This window comes from Ambystoma mexicanum, chromosome 6p (genome assembly GCF_040938575.1).
Source record: "Ambystoma mexicanum isolate Mex_15411 chromosome 6p, UKY_AmexF1_1, whole genome shotgun sequence".
Lineage (NCBI taxonomy): Eukaryota > Metazoa > Chordata > Amphibia > Caudata > Ambystomatidae > Ambystoma > Ambystoma mexicanum.
The window spans coordinates 68,256,566-68,280,642 of NC_090935.1; the positions used below are offsets into that span (position 1 = coordinate 68,256,566).

The following is a 24,077-nucleotide window of genomic DNA, read 5'->3' on the forward strand; positions in this document are numbered from 1 at the left end:
TGACATCAGAAAGAGACTCAAAATGTGTTTGTTTTGTAGTCACTTCTCAGAGGACACTGATTTTTATTTTTAATGATAGCACTTAGATTGCCTGGTAGGAGGTGTTATATCAATACAATATTAATAGAAATCGCAATCACATGAGGCTATTGGTCGGGAGTGGGAAAGAAGACACTATGTGCAGTTGAATATTTGGGGGGTGAATGGGGGAGCTTATTATGGGTAGAAAATGGTCAGTTTATCAGGGGAAGACCACAGGAATCTCACAAGATTACTCTGGCAACGGCACAAGATGCACTCAGATAAAAATGTGCGTCACACGTAGCAAAGAGTGATAGGGGTAATGGGAGAGGGAGGGAAGAAGCAATTGAGTGGAGTGAGGGGACCTGGAAAAAGGAAGGGGGCATATGTTGGGTGCCTATAGGATGTTGAAGACCTTTTTATGGTGCAATTTTACCATTATCACAGAAATCAGTGGTCTATCACTCTACCATAGGAACTTCTGTTATTGGAAATGATTACTGAGAAATTATTGCAGGAAGAAGGAGTTAGAAAAAAAAGAGTTTTAACATTTTCAGTGCCTACATCTACTGGGCAGGGGGCAATGAGTTTAGGACTCACATTTTAATCAAGTCCTCCTTAACTATGGCCCCCTGTTGCGCAGTGCATAGCCACGATAATGACATCACAGATGGCCACACTGGTAACAACACTAATTACAATATACATGATATCTCTGATGGTGTCACTAATGACATCATACATGACATCACTGATGAGATCAATAAGATAAGTCATTATTGATTATATAAGTTAGACTATCTTTATTCACCTCATTTGATGCATACTGTACTTCATAATACTTACAAATAATAGCACCATGAGACGAAAACATAAACTGATAAAGAAGTATCATAAGGTTATGTGTAGAGAATTTATTTGTAGGACCTACCTATTATACAATTGAAAATGTATTAGTAAGCAGTTATTCTGTGAAAAAATGTTAGTGGATGTGACAGTAGGGTGCCACTTTCTTAATGACACAAAACCGCTGAAATACAAGAGGTGATCGAAGCTATGCCCCCTTTAAATATGGGGCCCCCATTGTGAAGCCCCTAAGCACACGAATGACATCACACATTTCATCACCGATGATATTGTGAATGAAATCACTGGTGGCATTATGAGTGACATCACTGGAGTAGTGTTTCTGCATGAAAAGGTGGATTCAGGTGCCAACATTGTTGGAGTTTGTATTTTAAAATACAGGACATTTACAACCATGGTATTCTTACACATCATAGTTACTCGTTATTCGTTGAGCATTGGGTATGGCTAAAAACAGTCCCTATGCAAAGAAGACATTGTAGTACTCCAAGTATGACGTTACCCCTGTCCACTAAAGAATAAACCATACATAATAAAGGGCAGTAACATGCTCAAAGTTATAACACTATATTTTGTATCTACATTTTGGCAATTTTGAAAAAATAAAATACTGGACAGATTAACATCAAAATTTGTAAAACAACTCCAAAGTTATAATCAACCCAAAAACTGTTCTGCATGTATCCTGACCCCCCTACAACATTGCTCCACCTCTAATATATGACACCACACCAAGTGCAGCAAAATTATTCAAGGTCCGATCTACATTGTTGTCACAAGATTGTGTGTACTTTTGATGAACGGCACCAAATTAATAAGCTCTTTGCTATCGCTGTAATGTATGCATGTATTATATTCACAGACAAAACATTAAGTTTGAGTTAAGATGAATAATACATTCCAACACAATCTTTCAACTTCACTGAAGAACCTTAGTTAAAGAGACACTAAGGTGAAAATGTAACATAGCAAAACCCTTGAAATTAGGCAGATAATTCAGACAAAGCCACCTAAACTACTTGCCCTGTTGCGCAGCAAATGACCATAATGATGAAATTAGAGATTGCATCACGGATGACATCACTGGTGACATTAATAATGACATCATATATGACATCACTGATGGCAACAGACATGAGATCACTCATTATGCGTGTTAATATTTTTGGGCCCCTCTCTTCGTACATATGTTATTTCAGTATACTTAATAACGATAAGAGCATGACATAGAACAATTGACATGTGATATGAATACTTGTGGAGCATTCATTTGCAGCATTTATTGAAGGATGAAATTTAAAATATAAATATGTAATATTTCAGAAATATGTTAAATATCATTTAATAGCAAGTAATTAAAATAGTGCATTCCATAGGAATGCACCTGATTCTGATAAATGTACTTTAGATATGTGTAAGATTATATAATATGTGTATACAGATTATATAATATGTGTATACAGTGTTAAACAAATGATAATAGGAATATATATAAATAGAAACATGTTGAATCCTGAGTGTTAGGAAAATACTAAATGTACAGATCTACATGTTCTATTGTGCAGATGATTAACGTAGTATATAAAACGTACTGTTTTCTAAATGAGCAGTGTTAAAAAAACACATGTAAAACAGTACATGCAGTATGCATTGTGATATATTACAGGCATTCTAAGCATGGCTTACTAAATAAAATATGAATACTACATAATTACATATATTAAAAAGTAATAACGTTTAGGAGTTGAAGATTTACTTTTAGACATGTAATTTGATCTACATTACTTTTAGTTATTTATTTTCTAAATTAATGATTATTTTTTTTATTTCACTCTAACAGATGACATGCCAAAGGAAATTAATCTTTACATACTGTACTATTTCTTGTTGTACTCATTTTTGTATGTACTTCAAATTGTGGACCTTACACTAAATTTTAAGAAATTACAGCAGAATAAAATGTACATTGAAAATATGTACATATAGTTTATGTAAAAGAAAATAGTTGTATAATTTCAACATTGAATTAATGTAATCAGTGCTTTTATCAGTCAAGACATAAATGAGGTTATGTCTAACGTCATCAGTGATGCTACCAGCGATGTACCAGTGATGTGAAGGTGGCTTTACCAGAATTGCCTGCCACATTTCAAGGTTTTTTCTACATTACATTTTCACCTTAATATCTCTTTAAATACATTTTATTCAGTGAATACATACATACATACATACATGTTAAAAAGGATTATGTGCTACTGTATTCATTCATCCTTCTTAAATTTGTGAATATAAGGCTGGGGAAGCAAGGTTAAGAAGTGAACGGGCCCACCTGTAGTATCCTCTGAAGATTCTGGTGGTTGTCCACAACCAGGATTTGAGTCTCACAGCGGCTGGCCACATACTGCTGAGTATCGCTAGAAAATAGAGTGTGAATTCCCACAGCAAATCCACTGAAAATAGAAAGCAGAAAACACAACACTCATATGTTAGAGTAAAAAGAACCATATAATTGTGCCATGAGAATGAACAATGCAAGGGTAGAAAGTGTTGTGAGGATGAGAGACTGTAAATGAGAGCATATGAGGACCAACGTCAGACCTTCTACCCTCCAAACCCCAGCACTTCTGGGGCTTGACCTTTAATTCCCTCCACTGACTCCCCTATCTGTTCTTTTTCCTCTAACATGGCACAACTCTGTGCAAGTGTGACTCCTCCTCCGGAGAAGACTTATGTAGCCATCTCAGGCAGCACTAGGTCAGCTGGTGGTCGAGGTGGGCTCATATTGGCCCTGTGCCACACATGCTCATCATACAGAGGAGGGCCCTTGAATGAATGCTGAAAAACACAGAGAGCGTGGCATCACCCCTGTTGCATATCAATCAGATTACAGACTTCTCAGGAGATACAAATGCATGCTGTAAAGGAGAGGTAAGTCAAACATTTGCAATGTGTTGCTCTTCCATTCAGTTTCAGAATAACTCTCAGGGTATTGAAAAATATCATTGCCCCATTGGCAGTTCTTCTTCAAAAGAGGGGTGTCTCAGTCCAGCTCTAGATCGACAATTTGGTAATTTACTTTTTATCAGTTTTGACAGGCAGCAGCAGATGTGAGAACGCTATGCTCTCTATTTTGGAGACAAACAGGTGGTTGAGCAATAACAAAAAATCAAGGCTCACTTTGTTTTAGTGCCTGAGGTTTATCGGAGTAATTTTCTACATTCTACAGAACAACATCTTTTCTTGCTCCTCATCATGCTCAAAAAGTATCGCGTTGAGTGTCTACCCTTCTATCTAACCCTTTTTTGACAGATATTCTGTGGCTTCAAGCCCTGGGGGAATTCTCATCAGGAGAAGTGACAGTTCCTTGGTTCAGGCTCCACCTCAAAACCCTGGTTCACCGTCGTCATCCAGAGGGGGATTATAAGAATCCCATCCCAATCACAGTAAAGGTTGGTCAGAGCCTGCAATGCTGGTTGAGGGAAAATAATGTGATGACAGGATGTCTCATCCAGCCCTGGACCCAGTGACCATAACAACATATGTCAGTCTTGTGGGTTAGGGTCTACCCTGAACATGATCATGAGCCTTTATGGAGGACCATTGGACGTTTTTTCCTCGATTTCATCAGCAAAGAGTGCCTGTCTGCACAGACAATATGTGTTACATAAATGGTCAGGGTAGAACGTTGTGAAAGTCTCGAGTGGACTTGGGCAGATCAATTTGCTCTTGGGTAGAAGTTCGCCTGGGCTCTCTGAGAAGCTTCTTCCATTCTGGGGAAGGACAATCTGAAGGCAGACTCATTGAGCAGTGTGTTCCCTCAATACAAGGGGCTTCAGATTTGTAAACATATGGGACACCCATTGGAGGACATAATGGCTTTGGGGTCAAATTCTTAGTGTCCCAGGTGTGGGTTGGCCTGTCAATACCTCGGCCAAGGAAATGATTGTACCTGTTTTCTCCCATCCCTTTGATCACTGAGGTTGCATACATATATGTCAAGAGGATGCTCAGGTTCTACTAGTAATTCCCTTGTGTAAAAGAACATCCTGGTTTACACTGGTGCTTCACCTCGCCTCCCTTCCATTATGGGCCAACCAAAGGCTCCATATACACTGCGATGGCCCTGTCTTTACCATGCCTCTCTCCAGAGAATGTGGTGCGGTCTGGAAACTGAATGGGAAAGTCTGATGGAGAAGGGAATTTCTCCAGAGGTATCAGTGCTCTTGCATGGTGTCTGTAAGCTGCCTAGCATCATGGTCTATGACGGGATTGGGCTACTTTCTCCAAGTGATGTGAGCAATATCATCTCTCTCACTCCCCTGCCACCTGATGAAGATTCTAGACTTCTTGCAAAATGGTTTTTCCCTGGGGTTGGCTGTTTCCTTTCTGAAGGCTCAACTATTATGCCTGTTAGAGAACCCCAGGGAGACATTGTTTCAGTCGAGGTTCATGCATCTAGATATGTTTAATCCCTTCTGAAGGACTGCCCTGCCATTTTTCTGGTTCTCCCTTCTTGGGATCTTCCCATCCTTCCTGTGGTATTTCAGGCATCTCTCTTTGAAACTTTGACCACTGGTTCCCTTGTATTGCTTAGCTTACATGAGGAATTCTTCTTGGCCCTTATGTCAGCATGTATGTTGGGGGAGCTACGAGGTTTGTTATGTTCTGAACTATATGTTGTGTTCTCTGATTCTGTCTTAGTTCTCAGAGCACCTTCTTTCTTTTAGCCCAAGGCTGATTGTCATGATGCCTACCCCTGGGGACCCAGGCCACGTCCAGCAACCCCGGAAGCAGGCATCAAGTTATCCTAAGCAAGCCCAACAACCCATGCTAGGGGCTATTTGGGTCCAGTCCTGGCGCCTATGGCGCCAGGCTCATATGGAGAGTCAGTCCTGGCACCATAGGCGCCAGGCTCATAGATTAAAACTCACCTGATGCAGACCATGCTGCAAACTTACCTGATGCAGACCATGCTGCAAGAGCTCCAAGCCAAAAGAGGCTTGGAAGGGACTACTTTACTTAGGGACTATTTTTTACTCGGGTGGGGCTGGGGAGGAATACTTACCTGGGACTACTTTGGAGGCTATTTAAACCACGCCCGAAGAGCAGCACATGCTTTGCGTTATTCTGCATCCAGCAGCGTAACGCTCACTGTGCCTGCAAGTCTGCATCCAGCCTTCTGCCATGCCCGCCTCGAGTTTGGAGCTCCTAGAAAAAGGGAGAAAGAAGGAGAAAAGGTTAGAACAAGAGCAATACCTTTAATCCTTACCTGAATTCCCGATCCATCGCGCCTTTCGAGCTGGAAGAAAGAAGTTATTTTATGCGCATCGCCTCAACTGCTGCAGCGCCGCGCTGAACTCACCGGCCTTCGCAGCATCTTCACATTCCACTGCATCCTCCTGTATGTTCCCGCCGCACTCTGGCACCTAAGGAGAAGACAAGAACAGCAAGGTGAGCCAAGGGAATACACAGAGGAATATTAGTTACCCTCCCATAGACTTACCTGATTTTACCACCGGGGGCACTATTCCTCTTCACGGGTCGGCGCAGCTTCCACAGCATCTTCGCCGAACCCCGGCCCCTAAGGGGAAACAAAAGGACAGCAAGGTGAAACAAAGGGACTAACAAGAGGAACCCTCCTCACCACAATAGACTTACCTGATTTTACCGCCAGAGGTATTATTCCCCAAGACTTCATACTTTCTCTCAGCGCCTGAATAGGGGAGAAAGCAATAGGTTACATATTGACATTATTTTATCGAACTGTGTTGGAAAATCCAAATCCTTACCAGAATACTACCGCTTGCCACGAGGAACTCTTCATTAGGATCAAGCTGCAACCTGCAAGGAATCGGACAAGAGTGAAAGTCAGGCATTTGAACTCTTACGAACTTTATACTTACGGCGTCTTGCGGGAATCTCGGAGTCAATATTGTTCTGGAATTCACCAATTCCTTCGAGCCAGTGAAGCAACTGGTTATCAACGCGCCCCTGCGCTCAATGCAGGATGGAGAGCTCATCTTTTCAAACCATCAGGTGAGACTGTAAGAGGGGACATCAAAGGTGATCTGTGGGGAGAACAGCGGGGGTGGGGGGATTTACGCTCAACTCCACGGGTGGTTAATTCCTGTTCTCCATTTGCAGAAGAATATTCCTACGGGCCAAGCAAACGAAGCTAGGTGGGCCAGTCCAGTCCGTCATCACGGCCCTACGCGTCACATTGGTGGAGACAGCAGCTGTCCAGTTCCGATCGACGCCTCTGTGGGAGCCAGGTGAGCGAAACACTGATTCTCTGTGCTATGTATCCCAGGAGCTGGGTTTTCCTTCCTTCCTCTTCACTGATTGTATCTCTCCCCACCCTCTTGATATGGAACGGCATTAAGAATCTACTGTGACAGGTCCGATAATTTCAATTCCTATGATTCTTTACACTTCTGCTTTGGTGCATATCACAAGCAGCATATGCCCTCTGCTTCAACCATTAGTTGATGGGTAAGGGAGGGCAGCACTATTGCCTATGAGCTTCAAGGTGCCCCATTGCCTCCTTTAGTTGAGGATAGATCTAAGAAGGGGAATTACAACCTATTGAGCAGAACTGAAGAGTGTATATCTGAAGGAAATATGTAAATGAAGGTGTATGTTCAAGACCCCGGAAGAATGTCCAGGCACTAATAGGGAAAATAGTATGAATTACTACTTGGAGGACTGATTTAATAAAGAGATTGACAAACTTGAGAGTATTTATAGAATTAATGTAGTATCAGTATAGTACAAATGGAATGTGATTTACAGTGAATTAAGTCAAAATAGAACAGCTATGTCTGTTGGATCATTTACAGTTTATACATATTACTATAATAGAACTGGAATTTAATTCATAACAAGTGCCATAAAATAAAAATAATTATATATGATAGATACATTTTCTCAGATATCTTAATTGTAGTACATTGGGTAACTTTAAAGGTAGTAGCTTTTTGTTGTAAAAAAAATAAGGGGGCTTTCTTTACATCAGAATGTACTCACGTTCCTAGAAGATGTTTATTGCATTAAATTGAGTGAAATATTGTAAATTTATTTTTATATATTATTCTAAGTAGTTACATGTAATGGACAGATAAAAAATATGCGAAGAATGACATGCCATGTAATCACAATTACAATAAGTGTGGATGTGCAGAGCACTGCACCAGTGGTATTCCAAAGCAACTTAAGGCTGTTTAAGCTTTGGATTTCCCAGTTATCGCCGTGGGTCAAGTCGCCAGTAGTCCTTTTCCCATTACTTTAAGTCTGAGCATGTGATACATGTATTGTTGTGCTTAATGCATTTTCATACTTTTTAAGCTCACATGGTAATTGTGACTCTCTCCTAAGACCTCCAAATTGCATGAATTCACACTTACATGTTGGTATCAGCTTAACTCTCACTTGGCCTTTCCACACTCAGTAAAAGCATTGTCAACAATGTAACTCCTGTTTCAACTGGGTAGCAGGGGTCACTGTGGAAGATGTGCACAGCAGTGGTGACAGTTTTCACTGGTGGTGTCTGTTTACGTCAACAGCCCTACATACGAGGAAGCCGAGTGAGTACAGACATAGAAGTTGCATAGCCCTTATGAGGGTGACAGGATTGCATTAATTCATTGCTTTTCAACCTCATGTAGGGAGCGTTGCAAGCCCTACCTTGTTTCCCTGATTGCTCTGTGCATGCACAGGCTACACGCTCAGTGTTCCTTTCGTTTTCATTTTGGAGCCACAAGTATTTATTTTTGCTCTGTGAATATTAGTACCGGGTTACTTTAGGAGCATAAAGCTCACCATATTCCAAATCTATCAGAAGGGGAATAGCACCCCCTCATTTCCATTCCATTTAGCATGTTAACTACAGTTAGTGATGCTGATTATTAACACATGCTTTAGGACGTCTGCAGGTTAATTTGTGACAGTGGCAAGTATACCTGGATATTGCTCTAGGTGCAGTATTGTCACAGATGGTAGGGGAAGGTGAGGAAAAGCTAATTGCACATGCCTCTAGAGTATTGCGAGACCCAGGAAAATGTAACTCGGTATGAGAGAAGGGCGCCAGGGAAGCATTTCAGAACTTTGTGTGGGGGGCAGCATGTGTCTTCAGAGACCACTGAAGCCAATATTTGAGGTTTGGATAAGGTGTCCAGGTGGGTTGCCAGTTGGGTGGCAAGAATGCAGAATCATGGTTTCACCATGGAATTAATTCCAGGACGAGGTAATATCCTGCAGACCATTTAGGTTGGGCGATCACGATGAAGGTATCGGAGAGGAGAAATCAGAATTGGTGTATGTGTCACATGATGGTATCATCAGCAAAGCAGAATGGGAAGTCGTGATGAGGGAAGGCAGATAAAGATATGCTGTGCAGAGTGTGGAATCGGAATGGCTGGAAAAGTGGAGATTGAAGGATGAGGAGGGAGCTTATTGGGAGGTTATAGAGGAGTTAAGTGTGAAAGGATGGCTAATGTACTGGTGGGATAGGACTGTGATGAAGAGGGACCCAGTGAAGATGTGGGGGGCTGCCGGGATGAAGATTGAAGAGCTGCCCGTTCCAGGCTGTGTGTGGGGTACGGACAGAACCTGGCAAACCGGCCTTGCCCCGTGCTGGCCATCCTCATAGCCAGTGAGATGTGCCCTGTTTAGAAGTCCTCCTGGCCAGCCTGGAAGATGAAAAGTGAAGAAGCCCACTCTGTACCAGGAGGAAGGATCAGTGAAGAGGACCCTCAGATTCCCCGTAACTAAGCCCGGTTAAAGAGCCTGAAGCTAGAAGATGACCTGGGCTGCGAAGGAAAAGCAGCCCAGCTGAACGGAAGAGGCGCGCCCCCCTGCCTCCCTATGGTGCAATGCAGAGTGGGCGGACCATAAAATACCCAGCAAGCGTCGCTGGCAGGGTGGTGAACAAGGCAGCATTCCCATGACAATGGAGAAGCCATCTGGCTTTTGATTTAAAATGACATTGCATAGCACACAGTCATACAGGTAGCCACCCCAGGCTGTGGGGGCTAACCTGTAGATATAAAAGGTGCTGTGGGGTGCATGGGTACGTGGGCAGCCCGCCAGGCCACAGTGTTACCCTAAAATGAGGGCGCGGGTGGACCCTACTTGCAGGAACTTCTAAAGAGCACGGGCCATGCAGTGTGTGCGGATGCAGCATGTGGAGCACAGGGCCGCCCAGAAGACGGAAGTTGTGTGCACCAGGCCCCAATTACTTCAGAGACAGACGTAAATACCAATCGTGGGGGAAGAATCCGCCCAAAAGACAGACCCAAGAAGGTACTGGGAAAGGTACTGGGAAAGGGGTGGCTGATTGTCCAAAGACATATTGTATATGGTGTATTTCTTTGTCTGCAGTATGCATATTCCTATATATCTAAAGAGTATAATACATATTAGGTAGGATAAATGTTATGTAGGAGCTTTTGGAGAAATGTTAAGTAGGGTGAAAGTAAACAAGGCTATATGTTTAGTGTACATAATGTGGAGGTACACGGGGGCTGTTGCACCAGTCTCGCCCTGTATGTCTCCCTGTGCCTCATCCAAGGAGGGCTGGGCTGACAGAGCAAATCCCATTTATAGAGAAATCCAACCAAGGGAGTTTTAGGAAGGCAATTAGAAATAAGAGGTTAGGTGTTTTTTTATTATAAATAAACAAGGGGGCTTGTTGAGATGCCTATAAAATCCACCCAGTTTCGCTGACTGGTTTAATAAGGTAAAAACTCAGGATGTAGCTGTTATATATTAGCTCTGTTGTTTTCAAATCAGTACTGCTGTGGAATTCCAATGGCCAATTCGACTTAGTGTTCCCAGCATTTGCTGTGCAGCCATGTGTTGTGTTTACTTGTAATCTGGGGTTCTACTGGTGAGTTGATGCCAGGTGCTAAGAGGGTGAGGTGCTCTTGGGGGCCCTGCTTCCCAGTGCGTGCATTGGACCCTGTTATTCACAAAAAAGCAAATCAGCGGCTCATAAGATAATCCTGCCACTTTTGAGTATAGTAGCCCATGTCCTGTTATCAGCAAATTTATTTGACCGCTGACTATCAGTATTATACATTTGTATGATTTCCAAGTCATGTTTTCCAGGTAGGGGAGGGGCAGTCACTTTTCCTAGTTGTCCAGGGGGATCTGAGACACAAAGCCACAGCTCCAGTACAACCACCAAAGTCAGGCCCAGGTGGATAAATGGGGTGCACTTGGACATCTGCATGGTTAAGCAAACCAGCCCCTTGAACCACATCAAGACAAAATGACCTCAGGTAAACCACGGTGGGTCCATAGTTGGGCAGCCAGGGTCGCAGATGCAGAGTCTGTTGTTTGGAAGACAAGTTTGATGCATTTGTCCGGGGATGCATCAGTTCTGTTCTAACTCATGTAACATTCAGAGGATGGATCACCACCTGGCTAAACTTGGCTGAAATTGCAGGAAGTCCTTTGTGGCAACACACACTATGCGGAAGAATTCTGAGGACACTGTTGTTACACATTTCCAACGTTGGTCATGGTTACGTAAGAGAGGAATATGTGGTTCGATTCATCCTGACATATTACCAAGAGTAAGAGATTCGGAGAATGCAAGCGTCTGCAGTCTAGTTGTTCCACGTTCCCTAGGGACGTCTGCTCCGAGTCACGTGATCTCACCACGTTTTCAACAGAAGCCTATGGCGAGTCACATGATTATATTTAAGCCGCAGAGACTGTCCTCACATTGCGTCGATACTTTGAAAGACGCTCCGTAAGTTCGTTTTCTAGACTTCTTACTTTCCTCTGCTGTACTAACCATTTACTGTATTAACCATTTCTTCTCACTTACTCTTTAGAATTCCTCTTCCGTGCCTGCATTCAGGGACGCTTCCACGTTACCCTTTACTTCCGGGTCTGACTACGCTCCCCGGTCCGCTTTCTACCAACACCCATGCAGAGCCTAGAGGAGATATAGCATCATTATCCACAGTGAGTCACCTTCCCTTCCTGTCCGATTTAGAGGCTTTCTTTTCTTGCCTCCTTTATTAATCCCTTCTCCTATCTCAGGGAATCCAGGAGGATTCAGACTCCTGCACGCACACGCCACTTTGCCTAAAAAGAACTTTCCCCTTTGATCGCTTCCCAATTCTCCTTGGAACTTCCAGTAAGCATTCGCACTTTCTTCTTGCTATTCCCTTGTCCTTCCCTAAATCCAGTACTCACCTGTCATTTCTTTATTCAGTAGACTCCATGCTGCAGACTCTCCAAGATTCCACACGCTAGACGCCAACCTTCGGAAGCTCCGGTCATCCTCGCCTCCCAAGGTTTTCTTCCCCAGAGGGTTTCCCTGGGGTTCGTGCTTCTTCCTGCTGGTTGTTCAGTCCCAGTATTGGGAGGATCAGGGGCCTCAGAGCCATTCTTGCGTTCTGCTTGCTGCGTCCAGACCAACCAGTTTCATCCAGGTTAGTGAGATTCCATTGATACTTCTCAGTGTATTAGTTGATATCTAATCGAACTAGCGGCAGTTGTAACAACTGTGTTCACAATGAGCAGTTCAAGTGAACCCACAGTGTCAGAAGGCAAAAAGAGCCACGCACCCAAGAACTCAGATTTCAATAGCACTCGCCTTCTCGGTAGTGGAGAAGTGATGCCCCATGCACATGCCGATGAGGCTAGCGTGTCCAATTGTGGTCCCAGCAACAGTCTGTGGTTCCCTCTGTGGCTTCTTCATCTTCGGATTCTTAGATCAAGTGGTAAACTGAAGAAATGTGCCAGAACCCATCCCGATATACTTATTATAGCCCTGAATGGAAGAACCCCTACATTTGAACTCCAGCCAGTCTGTCTGATAATTGACACACAGCTCAGTAACAGTCATCACTCACTCCAGGTTTGGTTCTGTGTAACAGGCCCATATTTAGCCAACTAAACCAACCCTACCAGTTTGAGGTACAGCATGGGTCTGCTTTGAAATGATATATAGCCATTTCTTCCTAATCATGGAGGAAGGCAACCGCTGGGACATTAAATCACAAAGACAGGGCTTAAATGACATGGGAAGCCATTTGGTCACCATATTGAACGAATGGTGTACTGTGGTAAACATTAAATTCTGCATGGGAGCGCACCCTGGATGCTTAGAAATAAGGTACCACTGTCACCATCTTGTTTGTGCATCACTAGGTAAGTAAAAGCAATTGGGAAAAGGTTTCCATGTACGACTATCCTGATCTGATGCAGTATGGCCTTAAATAAGGACTTACCCACATCCATCTGCAACCGTAGCGCTAATGACTGCCCAGTGCCTCCAGAATAAATGAGTTGAGCAGGCAGTGAGGGAAAAAAAGACCTAATTTCCAAAACCAAAATTCATTCCACTATCACATAAACTACCTGAAGATATGATGTAGGTCCCACTAAAAGAGAATGGAAAACAGCAAAAAGAAATATTTACAGTGATTTAGCAATAATTCTTTGGCTCAGAATGCTCACTCTTTTTATGGATGAGGTTTATAATACTACTGCTCCATGTATGATTTGATATGATATGATATGGTATTTATAACGCGCCTGTACACAAGTGTTTCAAGGCGCACAAGGCTAGGGAGGGGGAACAGAGGGAAGACAGAGACAACGATCCTACTAGGCCAGGTGAAATTGAGATTGCGCAAGTGCAGGGGATGGGGGGAAGGGGAAAATGAGCAGGGGAAAGGGGAGGGGGCAGTACAGTACATAGGGTAACAATAAAATAAATAAAGACAATAAATAAAAGTGCAGCCAGCTAGTGGCAAGTGCAAGGGTAAGTGCAGACATCAGGTGTCAAGTGCGAGAAGGGGATGTAGGGGTACAGAAACAGTCCCCGAGTGCAAGGATTGTCAGGGGGCAGAGCAGGTATGCAACTGGCTGGTAGGGTATCTGGGCTGAGATCAGAGGGTAACCAGGTAACCAGTGCAGTTTTAGATTCAGCCAGGAGATCAGCAGGGGAGAGGAGGAGAAAAAGCAGAAACAAAGAGGAATGTCTTGAGGTGCTTCTGGAACCAGAGATGGTTCTCCTCAAGTTTCAGAGAGGCAGGGAGGCTGTTCCAGAGGTGGGCCCCAGCAGAAGAAAGTGATCTACCACCAACTCGCTGCTTGGAGAAGCGACTGACCCTGAGGGAGTTGGAGGTGGATGAGCAAAGAGCACAAGAAGGAAGATATTTAGGAAGAGAGAGTTGAAAGTATTGAAGTCCCAGGCCCCAGAAGGCCTCATGGACAATGCAGAGGGTTTTGAACTTAATCCTCGCCGCCACTGGGTACCAGTGCAGAGATTTCAGTCCTGGAGAGATATAATCCCTGGGCTTGAGGCCAAGGACAAGTCTCACAGTCCTGATTCGGATGAGTTGCAGGGGGCGGAGAGTAGAGGCAGGCAAATTTAGAAAGAGGCTGTTGCAGTTGTCCAGCCTAGAGAGAACCAGCGCTCTGGTTACAGTGAGCTTCTGGGGGAAGGAGAGGAAAGGAAGAAACCTCTGAGGAGGTGTAGCTGATAGTGTGACTTCTTAGAGACGTCAGAGATGTGAGGAGAGAAGGAAAGTGTGGAGTTGAAGATGTCCCCAAGGTTTTTAGCCTCACAGGTGGGAGCAGGAAGAGGGCCAAGGGAGACTGGTCATAGAGTGACAGGAAAGGAGGGAGCAGGTGTGCTGATGAGGAGAATCTCGGTCTTACTGGCATTAAGGCAGAGATCATTGTCGGCACCACTCCTGGATGGCAGACAGACAGAGATGAGAGAAGGAGAAGAGGTGGCGGAAGGGAGACCATGAAAATGAGTTGAGTGTCATCCACATAGCACTGAAAGTTGGGGCAGAAAGCGGCAATGCAGTGGGCAAGAAGTGCCAGGTATTGGTTAAACAGCCAGGGATAGAGGTGAGACCCCTGGGGAACACCACAGGTAGAGATAGAGGAGAGGAAGGACCCAAGTTGGACCTGGGTGAGTCGATCGGAGAGGAAAGAGGTCAGCCAAGCCAGGCCTGATCGGTGATACCGAGGTTATCACGGAGACGGTTGAGCAGGATGGTATGGTTGACCGTGTCAAAGGCAGAAGAGAGATCAAGTAAGATGTGGACACAAGGGGTGTTGGAATTGAGGTTGGATATTCAAGAGAGCAGTTTCCATTCGTCTGGCGGCTCTGTAGCCAGACTGATGGGCATGGAGACAACCAATAGATTCAGTGTGAAGATTAAGTTGTGAGATGCCCAACTTTTCCAGGAGTTTATCCAGGAAAGGAGTGATGGAGATTGGGCAACAGTTAGCCGGGCAGGAAGGGTCGGCAGAGGGTTTCTTAAGAAGAGGGTGCACAAGGGAGTGCTTCAGGTAGGAGGGGAAGACTCCAGTGGCGAAGGAGAGGTTGCAGAAGTCAGCCAAAGCAGGAGCCAGGGTGTCAATGTGGTCCTTGATGGTTTTGGAGTAACAGGGGTCAACCTGTTTTGATGAGACTTTCATCGATCAGGCTTGTCTAGAAACCTCGTCTGGGGAGAACAGGGGAAAGGCAGAGAAGCAGGGAGGAGAGGTGGCTGAAGAACGGCCAGAGGAAGAGCAGGGAGTAGACAGAGGAGGAGAGGAAGAGAGGGAGGACAGGATGTCCTGAGTTTTAGAGATGAAATGAGGGCCTGGGAGGGCATAGGAGAGGTAGAGACTGCAGCAGGATTGGACAGCTCCTTGCAGATTTTAAAGAGTTTGGCCGAGTTGTTAGATGCCGTGGAGACGCAGGCATGGATGTGGGCTCTCTTCTTGGTGCGGACAGAGAGCCAGTGTTGCCTTTGGAGCAGGTGGCAGGCCAGTTTGTCAAAGGATGTACCAGAAGCATGCCATTTCCTCTCAGCCACCCTGCACTTGCGATTAAGGGTGACGAGGTCTGAGTCATACCAATAGTTGCACTTGGCTTTGGGCTTCAAGCGGATCTTCATGATTAGGGCAAGAACATCAACAGTATCAGATATAGCGGAGTGAAACATGGAAAGGGCTGTGTCAGGGTGTGAGTGAGCCAAGGGGGAGGGAGGGTTGAGAAAGTGTCGGCGAAAGCCTCAACTGACCCATGCTTCATGGGTCGGACAACCGAGAAGGTAGGTGGCAGTGCTGGAGTTGGCTTGGCATGTGGGGTAGAGAGGGTGAGCTGGGAAGAAAGGAGAAAGTGATCACTCCTCCCCGCAGGCCACAGGTGTCCAATGTGGAGATAACTTTTAAAAGTGATTACACTGACATGATGTCCAATTTTTATGAATTGTCTGTATGCTAGTAGCAGAAGGACAGTCAGGGCCAGTTGCTCTTTCAACTTTTATTATACATGCTGTAGCCTCCTGCTCTTGCCGTATATGCATGGGCAAGGAGGCATACCCTACCATTCACATATGGTGCACTTAATGCTGAAGATGATCCTCTGTGGGCTACACAAAAGAATGGCCAAAAAAAGCATGTTGGAGTCTACAAGGGCCAATCACTTGATGACCACTAGGGTCACCTAGGGAAGGCAACTAGTCCCATTACTGTGGCACAGTGTTAGCGAGAATTCTCTTCTAAGGCTAATTTCCCTTACCTATAGAGTCCCCCAGCAGCTTTGCTGGATTTGAGGGGTTTATTTTTTTCTCCTGCTAAGTGTTACGCTCACCTTGCTCCCAGAGGGGCGTCAATCGGAACTGGACAGCTGTGTTCTCCACCAATATGACGTGTAGTGTTGAGATGACAGACTGGACCGGCCCACCTAACTTCGTCTGCTTGGCCCGTAGAAGTATTCTTCTGTAAGTGGAGAAATGGAATTAACCACCCTTGGAATTGAGTGTTGCCCTCCACCCCCACTGTTCTCCCCACTCATCACCTCCGATGTCCCTTCTTATAGTCTCACCTTATGGTTTGGAAAGATGAGCTCTCCATCCTGCATTGGGTGCAGGGGCGCGTGGATAATCAGTTGCTTCACTGGTCCGAAGGAATTGGGGAGTTCCAGAACAATTTTGACTCTGAGGTTTCCGGCGTGGCACCGTAAGTATTTAGTTTGTAAGAGTTCAAATGTCTGACTTTCACTCTTGTCCGATTCCTTGCAGAATGCAGCTTGACCCAGGCGAAGATTTCCTCGTGACAGCCGGTAACATTCAGGTAAGAGTCTGTATTATTCAACACTGTTCGATAAAGGATGCTAGTAAGTAATTTGTTGCTTTCTCCCTTGATACAGGTGCTGAGAGAAATTATGAAGTCTCGAGGGGAAATGCCTCCGGCGGTAAAATCTGGTGAGTCTCTTATGGTGAGCAGGATTCCCCTTGTTTGTCCCTTTAGCTCCTTTAGCTTGCCTTGCCACCCTTTTGTTCCCTTTAGGTGCCGGAGTTCGGCGAAGATGAGACGGAAGCTGCGACGACTCGTGGAGATGAATAATACCTCCGGCGGTAAAATCAGGTAAGTCTATGGGGGGTATCTAATGTTGCCTCTGTTTATTCCGTTTGGCTCAGCTTGCTGTTCTTGTGTCCCCCTTAGGTGCCGGAGTTCGGCGAGAACATGAAGAAGAATGAGGTGGATCGTGGAGATGCTGCGAATGCCGGTGAGTTCAGCGCAGCGCTGCAGCGGGCGAGGTGACGCGTATCAAATAACTTCTTTCTTCCAGTTCGAAGGCGCGGTGGAGCTCCAAACTCAAGGCGGGCGTGGCAGAAGACTGGATGTTGACTTACAGGCACGGTGAGCGTTACGCTGCAGGATGCAGAATAACACGAAGCGTGTGTTGCTCTTCGGGCGTGGTTTAAATAGCCTCCAAAGTAGTTCCAGGTAAGTATTCCTCCCCAACCCCACCCGAGTAAAAAATAGTCCCTAGGTAAAGTAGTCCCTTCCAAGCCTCATATGGGCTTGGAGCTATTGCAGCATGGTCTGCATCAGGTAAGTTTGCAGCATGGTCTGCATCAGCTAAGTTTTGATCCATGAGCCTGGCGCCTAAGGCGCCAGGACTGACTCCCCATATGAGCCTGGACTGCAGCCAAATAGCCCCTAACAGGGGTTGTTGGGCTTGCTTGGGATAACTTGATGCCTGCTGATTGATGGACTTGGTCTGGATCCCTGGGGGTAGGCATCATGCAGCACCCCCCCCCCCAAGGCCCCTCCTAAAGTCGTTCTTCCCCGTGCTTTTGGTTTGTCTGGGAAATTTCGGTGGAATCTTCTCACCAATCGAGGTGCATGAACGTGGTCACTAGGTTCCCATGACCTTTCTGGTGGTCCGTAACCTTTCCAGTCGATTAAATAAAAAAGTCTTGACTTAACCATCTTGGAGTCCAGGATATTTTTAACCTCAAATTCGGGTTCCCCGTCTATGAGGATGGGGTCTGGTGGCTTGGTTAGTCTTGTCCCAGGTTGCACTGGTTTTAGGAGCGACACATGAAAGACGGGGTGAATTCGCATATTAACAGGTAATTCCAACTTGACGGCCACTGGGTTGATAATGGCCTTAATAGAGTACGGTCCCAAATATCTAGGGTTAAAGGTCCGCGTTCCCTTTAGAGGTATGTGTCTTGTGGCCAACCATACTTGATCCCCAATCTGGTATCGTGGAGAATCACTTCTATGCTGATCAGCATCTTTCTTGTATTTTTCTTTCGCTTGTTTCAAATGTGCAGTTGCTTCCTTAAAGGCTTGTGTAATAGTAGCGTGCAGATGGTCTACTGCGGGCATTTCTAAGTGCTGAGGTAAGTCAAGTTCTGAGGTTCGAGGATGGTGCCCGTATATGGTATAAAAGGGGCTTTGTCCAGTTCCAGAATGTACTGAATTATTGTATGCATATTCGGCGATCCAAAGAATATCCTTCCAATTACTCTCAGTCTGGTGTAACATACAACGCAGGTATTGTTCAAGAGTCTGGTTGGTCCTCTCTGTCTGACCATCGGTCTGGGGGTGGTGACTGGTTGATAACCTCACGTCGATTTGCGCCAATTGACAACATTTCTTCCAAAATTGTGAAATGAATTGACTGCATCGGTCAGAGAACAATACGGAAGGAAATCCGCGTATGCGAACAATGTTTTTGAGGAACTCCTTGGCCAGGATTGAAGCAGAAGGTAATCCCTTTAAAGGAATAAAGTGGGCCATCTTGGAAAAAAGATCCACAATAACTAGAATGGTGTTAAATCCATTACACAGAGGCAGATCTGTAATAAAGTCTAACGATAAGGTGTGCCATGGTGTAGGCGGAATGTCCAAAGGTTGTAAAAGTCCAGCTGGTTTTTTCTTCTGACTTTTGTTTTGGGCGCTACATTACAAATTACTTAATGTCCTTTCGCCAGATGGGCCACCAGAATTGTCTCTTGATTTTCGCCTCAGTCTTTGCGATACCTGGGTGCCCTTCCATCAGGGTGTCATGATAATTGGAAATGACTAATTCTTGTAGTTCCTTGTGTGGCAGAAACAGTCGCCCTTGATAATAAGGTAGGTTGTTGGTGACAGAGTAGTCCGGGCCTTTCTTTACCCAGTCCTGCAGGGCTGTTGAATCGAAGAGTTGCTGGATCTTTACCTGAATGTCATCTAGTGTCTGTAAAGTAGTTATGCCAAGAATCCTTTGTTCAGAAATTATAGGTACCGGTTCTGGGTTCACACATGCTTCTCCCATTCCTATTCAGGATAAGGCGTCTGCTTTACCATTTTTGCAACCTGGTCGATAGGTGATCACAAAATCCAACTCGGCAAAGAACAATGCCCATCGAAGTTGGTGTGACGATTGGGCCTTGGCTGTTTTTAAATACTGCAAGTTCCGGTGATTGGTGATCACAGTAATGGTATGCCTGGCACCGAGAAGATAGTGCCGCCAAGCCTTGAAGGCGGATTTAATGACTAATAACTCTTTATCGGTAACTGCATAGTTTAACTCGGGTGCCGAGAACTTTCTGGACTAAAACACTACTGGGTGAAGATGACCAGTTTCAGGATCCTTCTGGGACAGGACAGCTCCCATGGCTAAACTGGATGCATCAGTTTCCACTATGTATGGACGTTCAGGGCGTGGGTGCTTTAACACAGGTGCAGACGTGAATTTTGCTTCAACTCTTGGAAGGCATTTTCAGCTTCTTTGGTCCCCATTAAGTGTTTGTTTTTTCTCAAGAGTGCTGTGATGGAGTGTACAACATGTGAGAAATCCAGAATGAATCTGCGGTAGAAATTAGCAAATCCGAGCATGCTTTGTACTGCTTTAACTGAACTAGGTGATGGCCACTTGAGAATTGCATCCAGCTTTCGAGAGTCCATTCGGACTCCTTTGGGAGTCAGGATAAACCCAAGGAATTCAACTTCCGTAGCATGAAAAGCGCATTTTTCTAATTTTGCATATAATTTGTGTTGGCGCAGTTTCTCAAGGACAGCTCGGACGTGCTTCACATGGTCTGATTCCGAAGAGGAGTTCGCTAGAATGTCATCTATATATACGACAACACAGACGTCAATGAGTTCACGAATGACATTGTTCATAAAATATTGGAAGGCTGTTGGTGCATTGCACAACCCGAAGGGCATCACCTGGTATTCAAATAACCCGTACTTAGTGCGAAAAGCAGTCTTCCATTTGTCGCCCTCTTTTACACGTACCAGATGATATGCCCCTCCGGAGATCAAATTTAGTGTATATGCAAGCGTCCTTTACTTGGTCTAGTAGTTCGGGGATCAGAGGCAATGGGTATCGGTTCTTAACCGTAATCTGATTCAATGCGCGGTAGTATATGCACGTTCTGAGGTCACCTTCCTTTTTGGGCACGAAGAAGAAAGCTGAAGATGCAGGGGACTTGGATGGGTGAATGAAGCCATTAGCAAGGTATTGGTCCAGGTATTGTCGTAGGTGAAGGTTTTCAGGTTCTGTAAGGGCGTAGATCCTACTACAAGGGGGTTGTGCACCGGGTATGAGATCGATTTGACAATCATATGATCTGTGAGGTGGTAAGGTGTTTGCCTGTTCCTTTTGGAAAACATCCTGGAATTCTTGATATTCTTGAGGTAACTGGACGGCTGGAGTGATGACTGTGGCCAGGCCTCCGTTCAAGGTTTTTTTGGGTAACAAGTTTGTGCACAATCCGTGAAGGTTATTCTCTTCTCTCGCCAATCAATACAAGGATTATGTGTTTCCAACCAAGGTATCCCCAGTATTATTTGGAGCTGCGGGGCTTTGATTAAATCAAACACAATAGTCGCTCGATGCCCATCCTGACCCAATAATGTCATCTCTGCGGTGGAATGAGTTACAGGCCCAGAGGCAATTTCGGTTCCATTGACTGTGGTGATGACATCTGAAGTGGTCTTTCTACAGAGAGGTAGATTCATCCTAGAAGCCAATTCACATAGTTTCCTATGGCCCCGCTATCAATGTATGCCCTTACTGCGTGCATACGTGATGGCTGCCTTGGATCTACAAGGACCATTGGTATGATGAAGTGCAAGGTCTGAGTGTCCTTCTTCAAGCTCGGCAAGCGGACCTCTACGCTTGTCGGGCGTGGTCGTTTCCCGAGTCTGACTCCATATGGCTTTTATCACCAGCTCCTACCACCTTCTTGGGTTTTACTGGGCAATCCCGTAGAAAATGTCCCGAAGTTACGCAATATAGGCACAATTGCATTTGCCGTCTTCTTTCTCTTTCCTTCTGGGTCAAGGGTCCTTTAACCCCTCCGATTTGCATGGGTTCTGAAGCATCTGCTCCTTTGGGATTAGCGTGGGTTTTAACCAACACCTGATTCTCAAACTTGGCTCGATCAGCCTTAATGTTCTGAAGTCTGTGATCCAACTGGACCACTAAGTCTATATATTCAGCACAGTCTTGAGGTGGGTTCACGACTTGAGCCACGACATCTTTGAGTTCTCCTCGAAGTCCTCGATGAAATAACGTGATTCGTTTTACCTCAGGCCATCCAGTGTCCACTATCAACCTGTTAAAGGTTGCGATGTAGGATTGAAGGCCCTGGTTGCCCTGTCGTAGAGACAAAAGTTTGTTATCCAAAGCCTGTCCTTGGGAGTGCCAGGCAAATAGTCTTTCCATGCTCATTTGAAAGCCCTGAAAATCCCGAAGAATAGGGTCATCCTGATTGACTAATGGAATTGACCAATCCACTCTACTGCCGCTGAGATATCACAATACAAAGGCTACCTTGGCTTGATCGTTTGGGAAGGCTCCAGGTCTGCATAAAAAGTGCAAGCGACATTGGTTCATCAAAACGGCGTACCTTTTGGGGTCCCCGGCAAAGAGTTCGGGCGGAGCTAATGGAATAGTTCCTGGTAGGATTACTTGCACAGGGTTACTTGGTGAAACAGGAGTTGGGTTTCCCCCGAGTCCAGGTAGGGGTGTTTGTCCAGCCTGGCTTTGCAGTAATTGCCTAGCAAGGTCATCAGTTCGCTCCTTTGACACAATCAGTTCTCTCCTGAGAGCATTGGTTTCTTGGCGGGCGGAATGTACTTTAGCCCTCAGTTCCCCTAGTAATTGGGCCAGTTGGTCAGTTTCTGAGGTCTCCATAACACCCGGGTGGGAATTTGTGGGTCGGCTTTGCGTTCTGTTACGCTCACCTTGCTCCCACAGGGGCATCGATCGGAACTGGACAGCTGCGGTCTCCACCAATGTGACGTGTAGTGTTGAGATGCCAGAGTGGACCGGCCACCTAACTTCGTCTGCTTGGTCCGTAGAAGTATTCTTCTGAAAGTGGAGAAATGGAATTAACCACCCGTGGAATTGAGTGTTGCCCTCCACCCCCACTGTTCTCCCCACTGATCACCTCCGATGTCCATTCTCATAGTCTCACCTTATGGTTTGGAAAGATGAGCTCTCCATCCTGCATTGGGTGCAGGGGCGCGTGGATAACCAATTGCTTCACTGGTCCGAAGGAATTGGGGAGTTCCAGAACAATTTTGACTCTGAGGTTTCCGGCGTGGCTCCGTAAGTATTTAGGTCGTAAGAGTTCAAATGTCTGACTTTCACTCTTGTCCGATATCTTGCAGAATGCAGCTTGACCCAGGCGAAGATTTCCTCGTGGCAGCCGGTAACATTCAGGTAAGAGTCTGTATTATTCAACACAGTTCGATAAAGGATGCTAGTAAGTAATTTGTTGCTTTCTCCCTTGATACAGGTACTGAGAGAAATTATGAAGTCTCGAGGAGGAATGCCTCCGGCGGTAAAATCTGGTAAGTCTCTTATGGTGAGCAGGATTCCCCTTGTTTGTACCTTTAGCTCACCTTGCCGCCCCTTTGGTCCCTTTAGGTGCTGGAGTTCGGCAAAGATGAGATGGAAGCTGCGCCGACTCATGGAGATGAATAATACCTCCGGCGGTAAAATCAGGTAAGTCTATGCGGGGTAACTAATATTGCCTCTGTTTATTCCCTTTGGCTCACCTTGCTGTTCTTGTGTCCCCCTTAGGTGCCGGAGTTCGGCGAGAACGTGAAGAAGAATGAGGTGGATCGTGGAGATGCTGCGAAGGCCGGTGAGTTCAGCGCGGCGCTGCAGCAGACGAGGCGACGCGTATCAAATAACTTCTTTCTTCCAGTTCGAAGGCGCGGTGGATCCAGAATTCAGGTGAGGAATAAAGGTATTGTTCTTGTTCTAACCTTTTCTCCTTCTTTTCCCCTTTTTCTAGGAGCTCCAAACCCGAGGCGGGCGTGGCAGAAGACTGGATGTTGACTTACAGGCACGGTGAGCGTTACGCTGCAGGATGCAGAATAACACGAAGCGTGTGTTGCTCTTCGGGCGTGGTTTAAATAGCCTCCAAAGTAGTTCCAGGTAAGTATTCCTCCCCAACCCCACCCGAGTAAAAAATAGTCCCTAGGTAAAGTAGTCCCTTCCAAGCCTCTTTTGGCTTGGAGCTCTTGCAGCATGGTCTGCATCAGGTAAGTTTGCAGCATGGTCTGCATCAGGTAAGTTTTGATCCATGAGCCTGGCGCCTATGGCGCCAGGACTGACTCTCCATATGAGCCTGGCGCCATAGACGCCAGGACAGCACCCAAATAGCCCCTAACAGGGGTTGTTGGGCTTGCTTGGGATAACTTGATGCCTGTTTCCGGGGTTGATGGATCCCCTGGGGTAGGCATCATGACACTAAGAGTGAGACTTTTTCCCACTGTTAGACATACTGCAGATGTGTGGTTTAGGCTATTTTTGTGCTTATGGTCTCTGGGGTTTTTCTCACCCTCATAGGTATCATCTTTTTACCTGTGTGTTAGACAGCACCCTCAGTGCAGTAACACAGGGGTGTCAC

The 24,077-nt window shown here is 45.5% G+C and overlaps 1 protein-coding gene across 6 annotated transcripts in view; it reads right to left on the reverse strand.

Moving 5' to 3' along the window:
- Positions 1-24,077, reverse strand: part of LOC138511221 (long-chain-fatty-acid--CoA ligase ACSBG2-like) — a 379,274-nt gene that overhangs the window by 186,928 nt on the left and 168,269 nt on the right. For all 6 annotated transcript variants that reach the window (XM_069626758.1, XM_069626757.1, XM_069626756.1 and 3 more), the window contains one exon: positions 3,218-3,338. In XM_069626758.1, the coding sequence (XP_069482859.1) occupies positions 3,218-3,338 (121 nt within the window). The remainder of the gene's footprint in view (positions 1-3,217; positions 3,339-24,077) is intronic.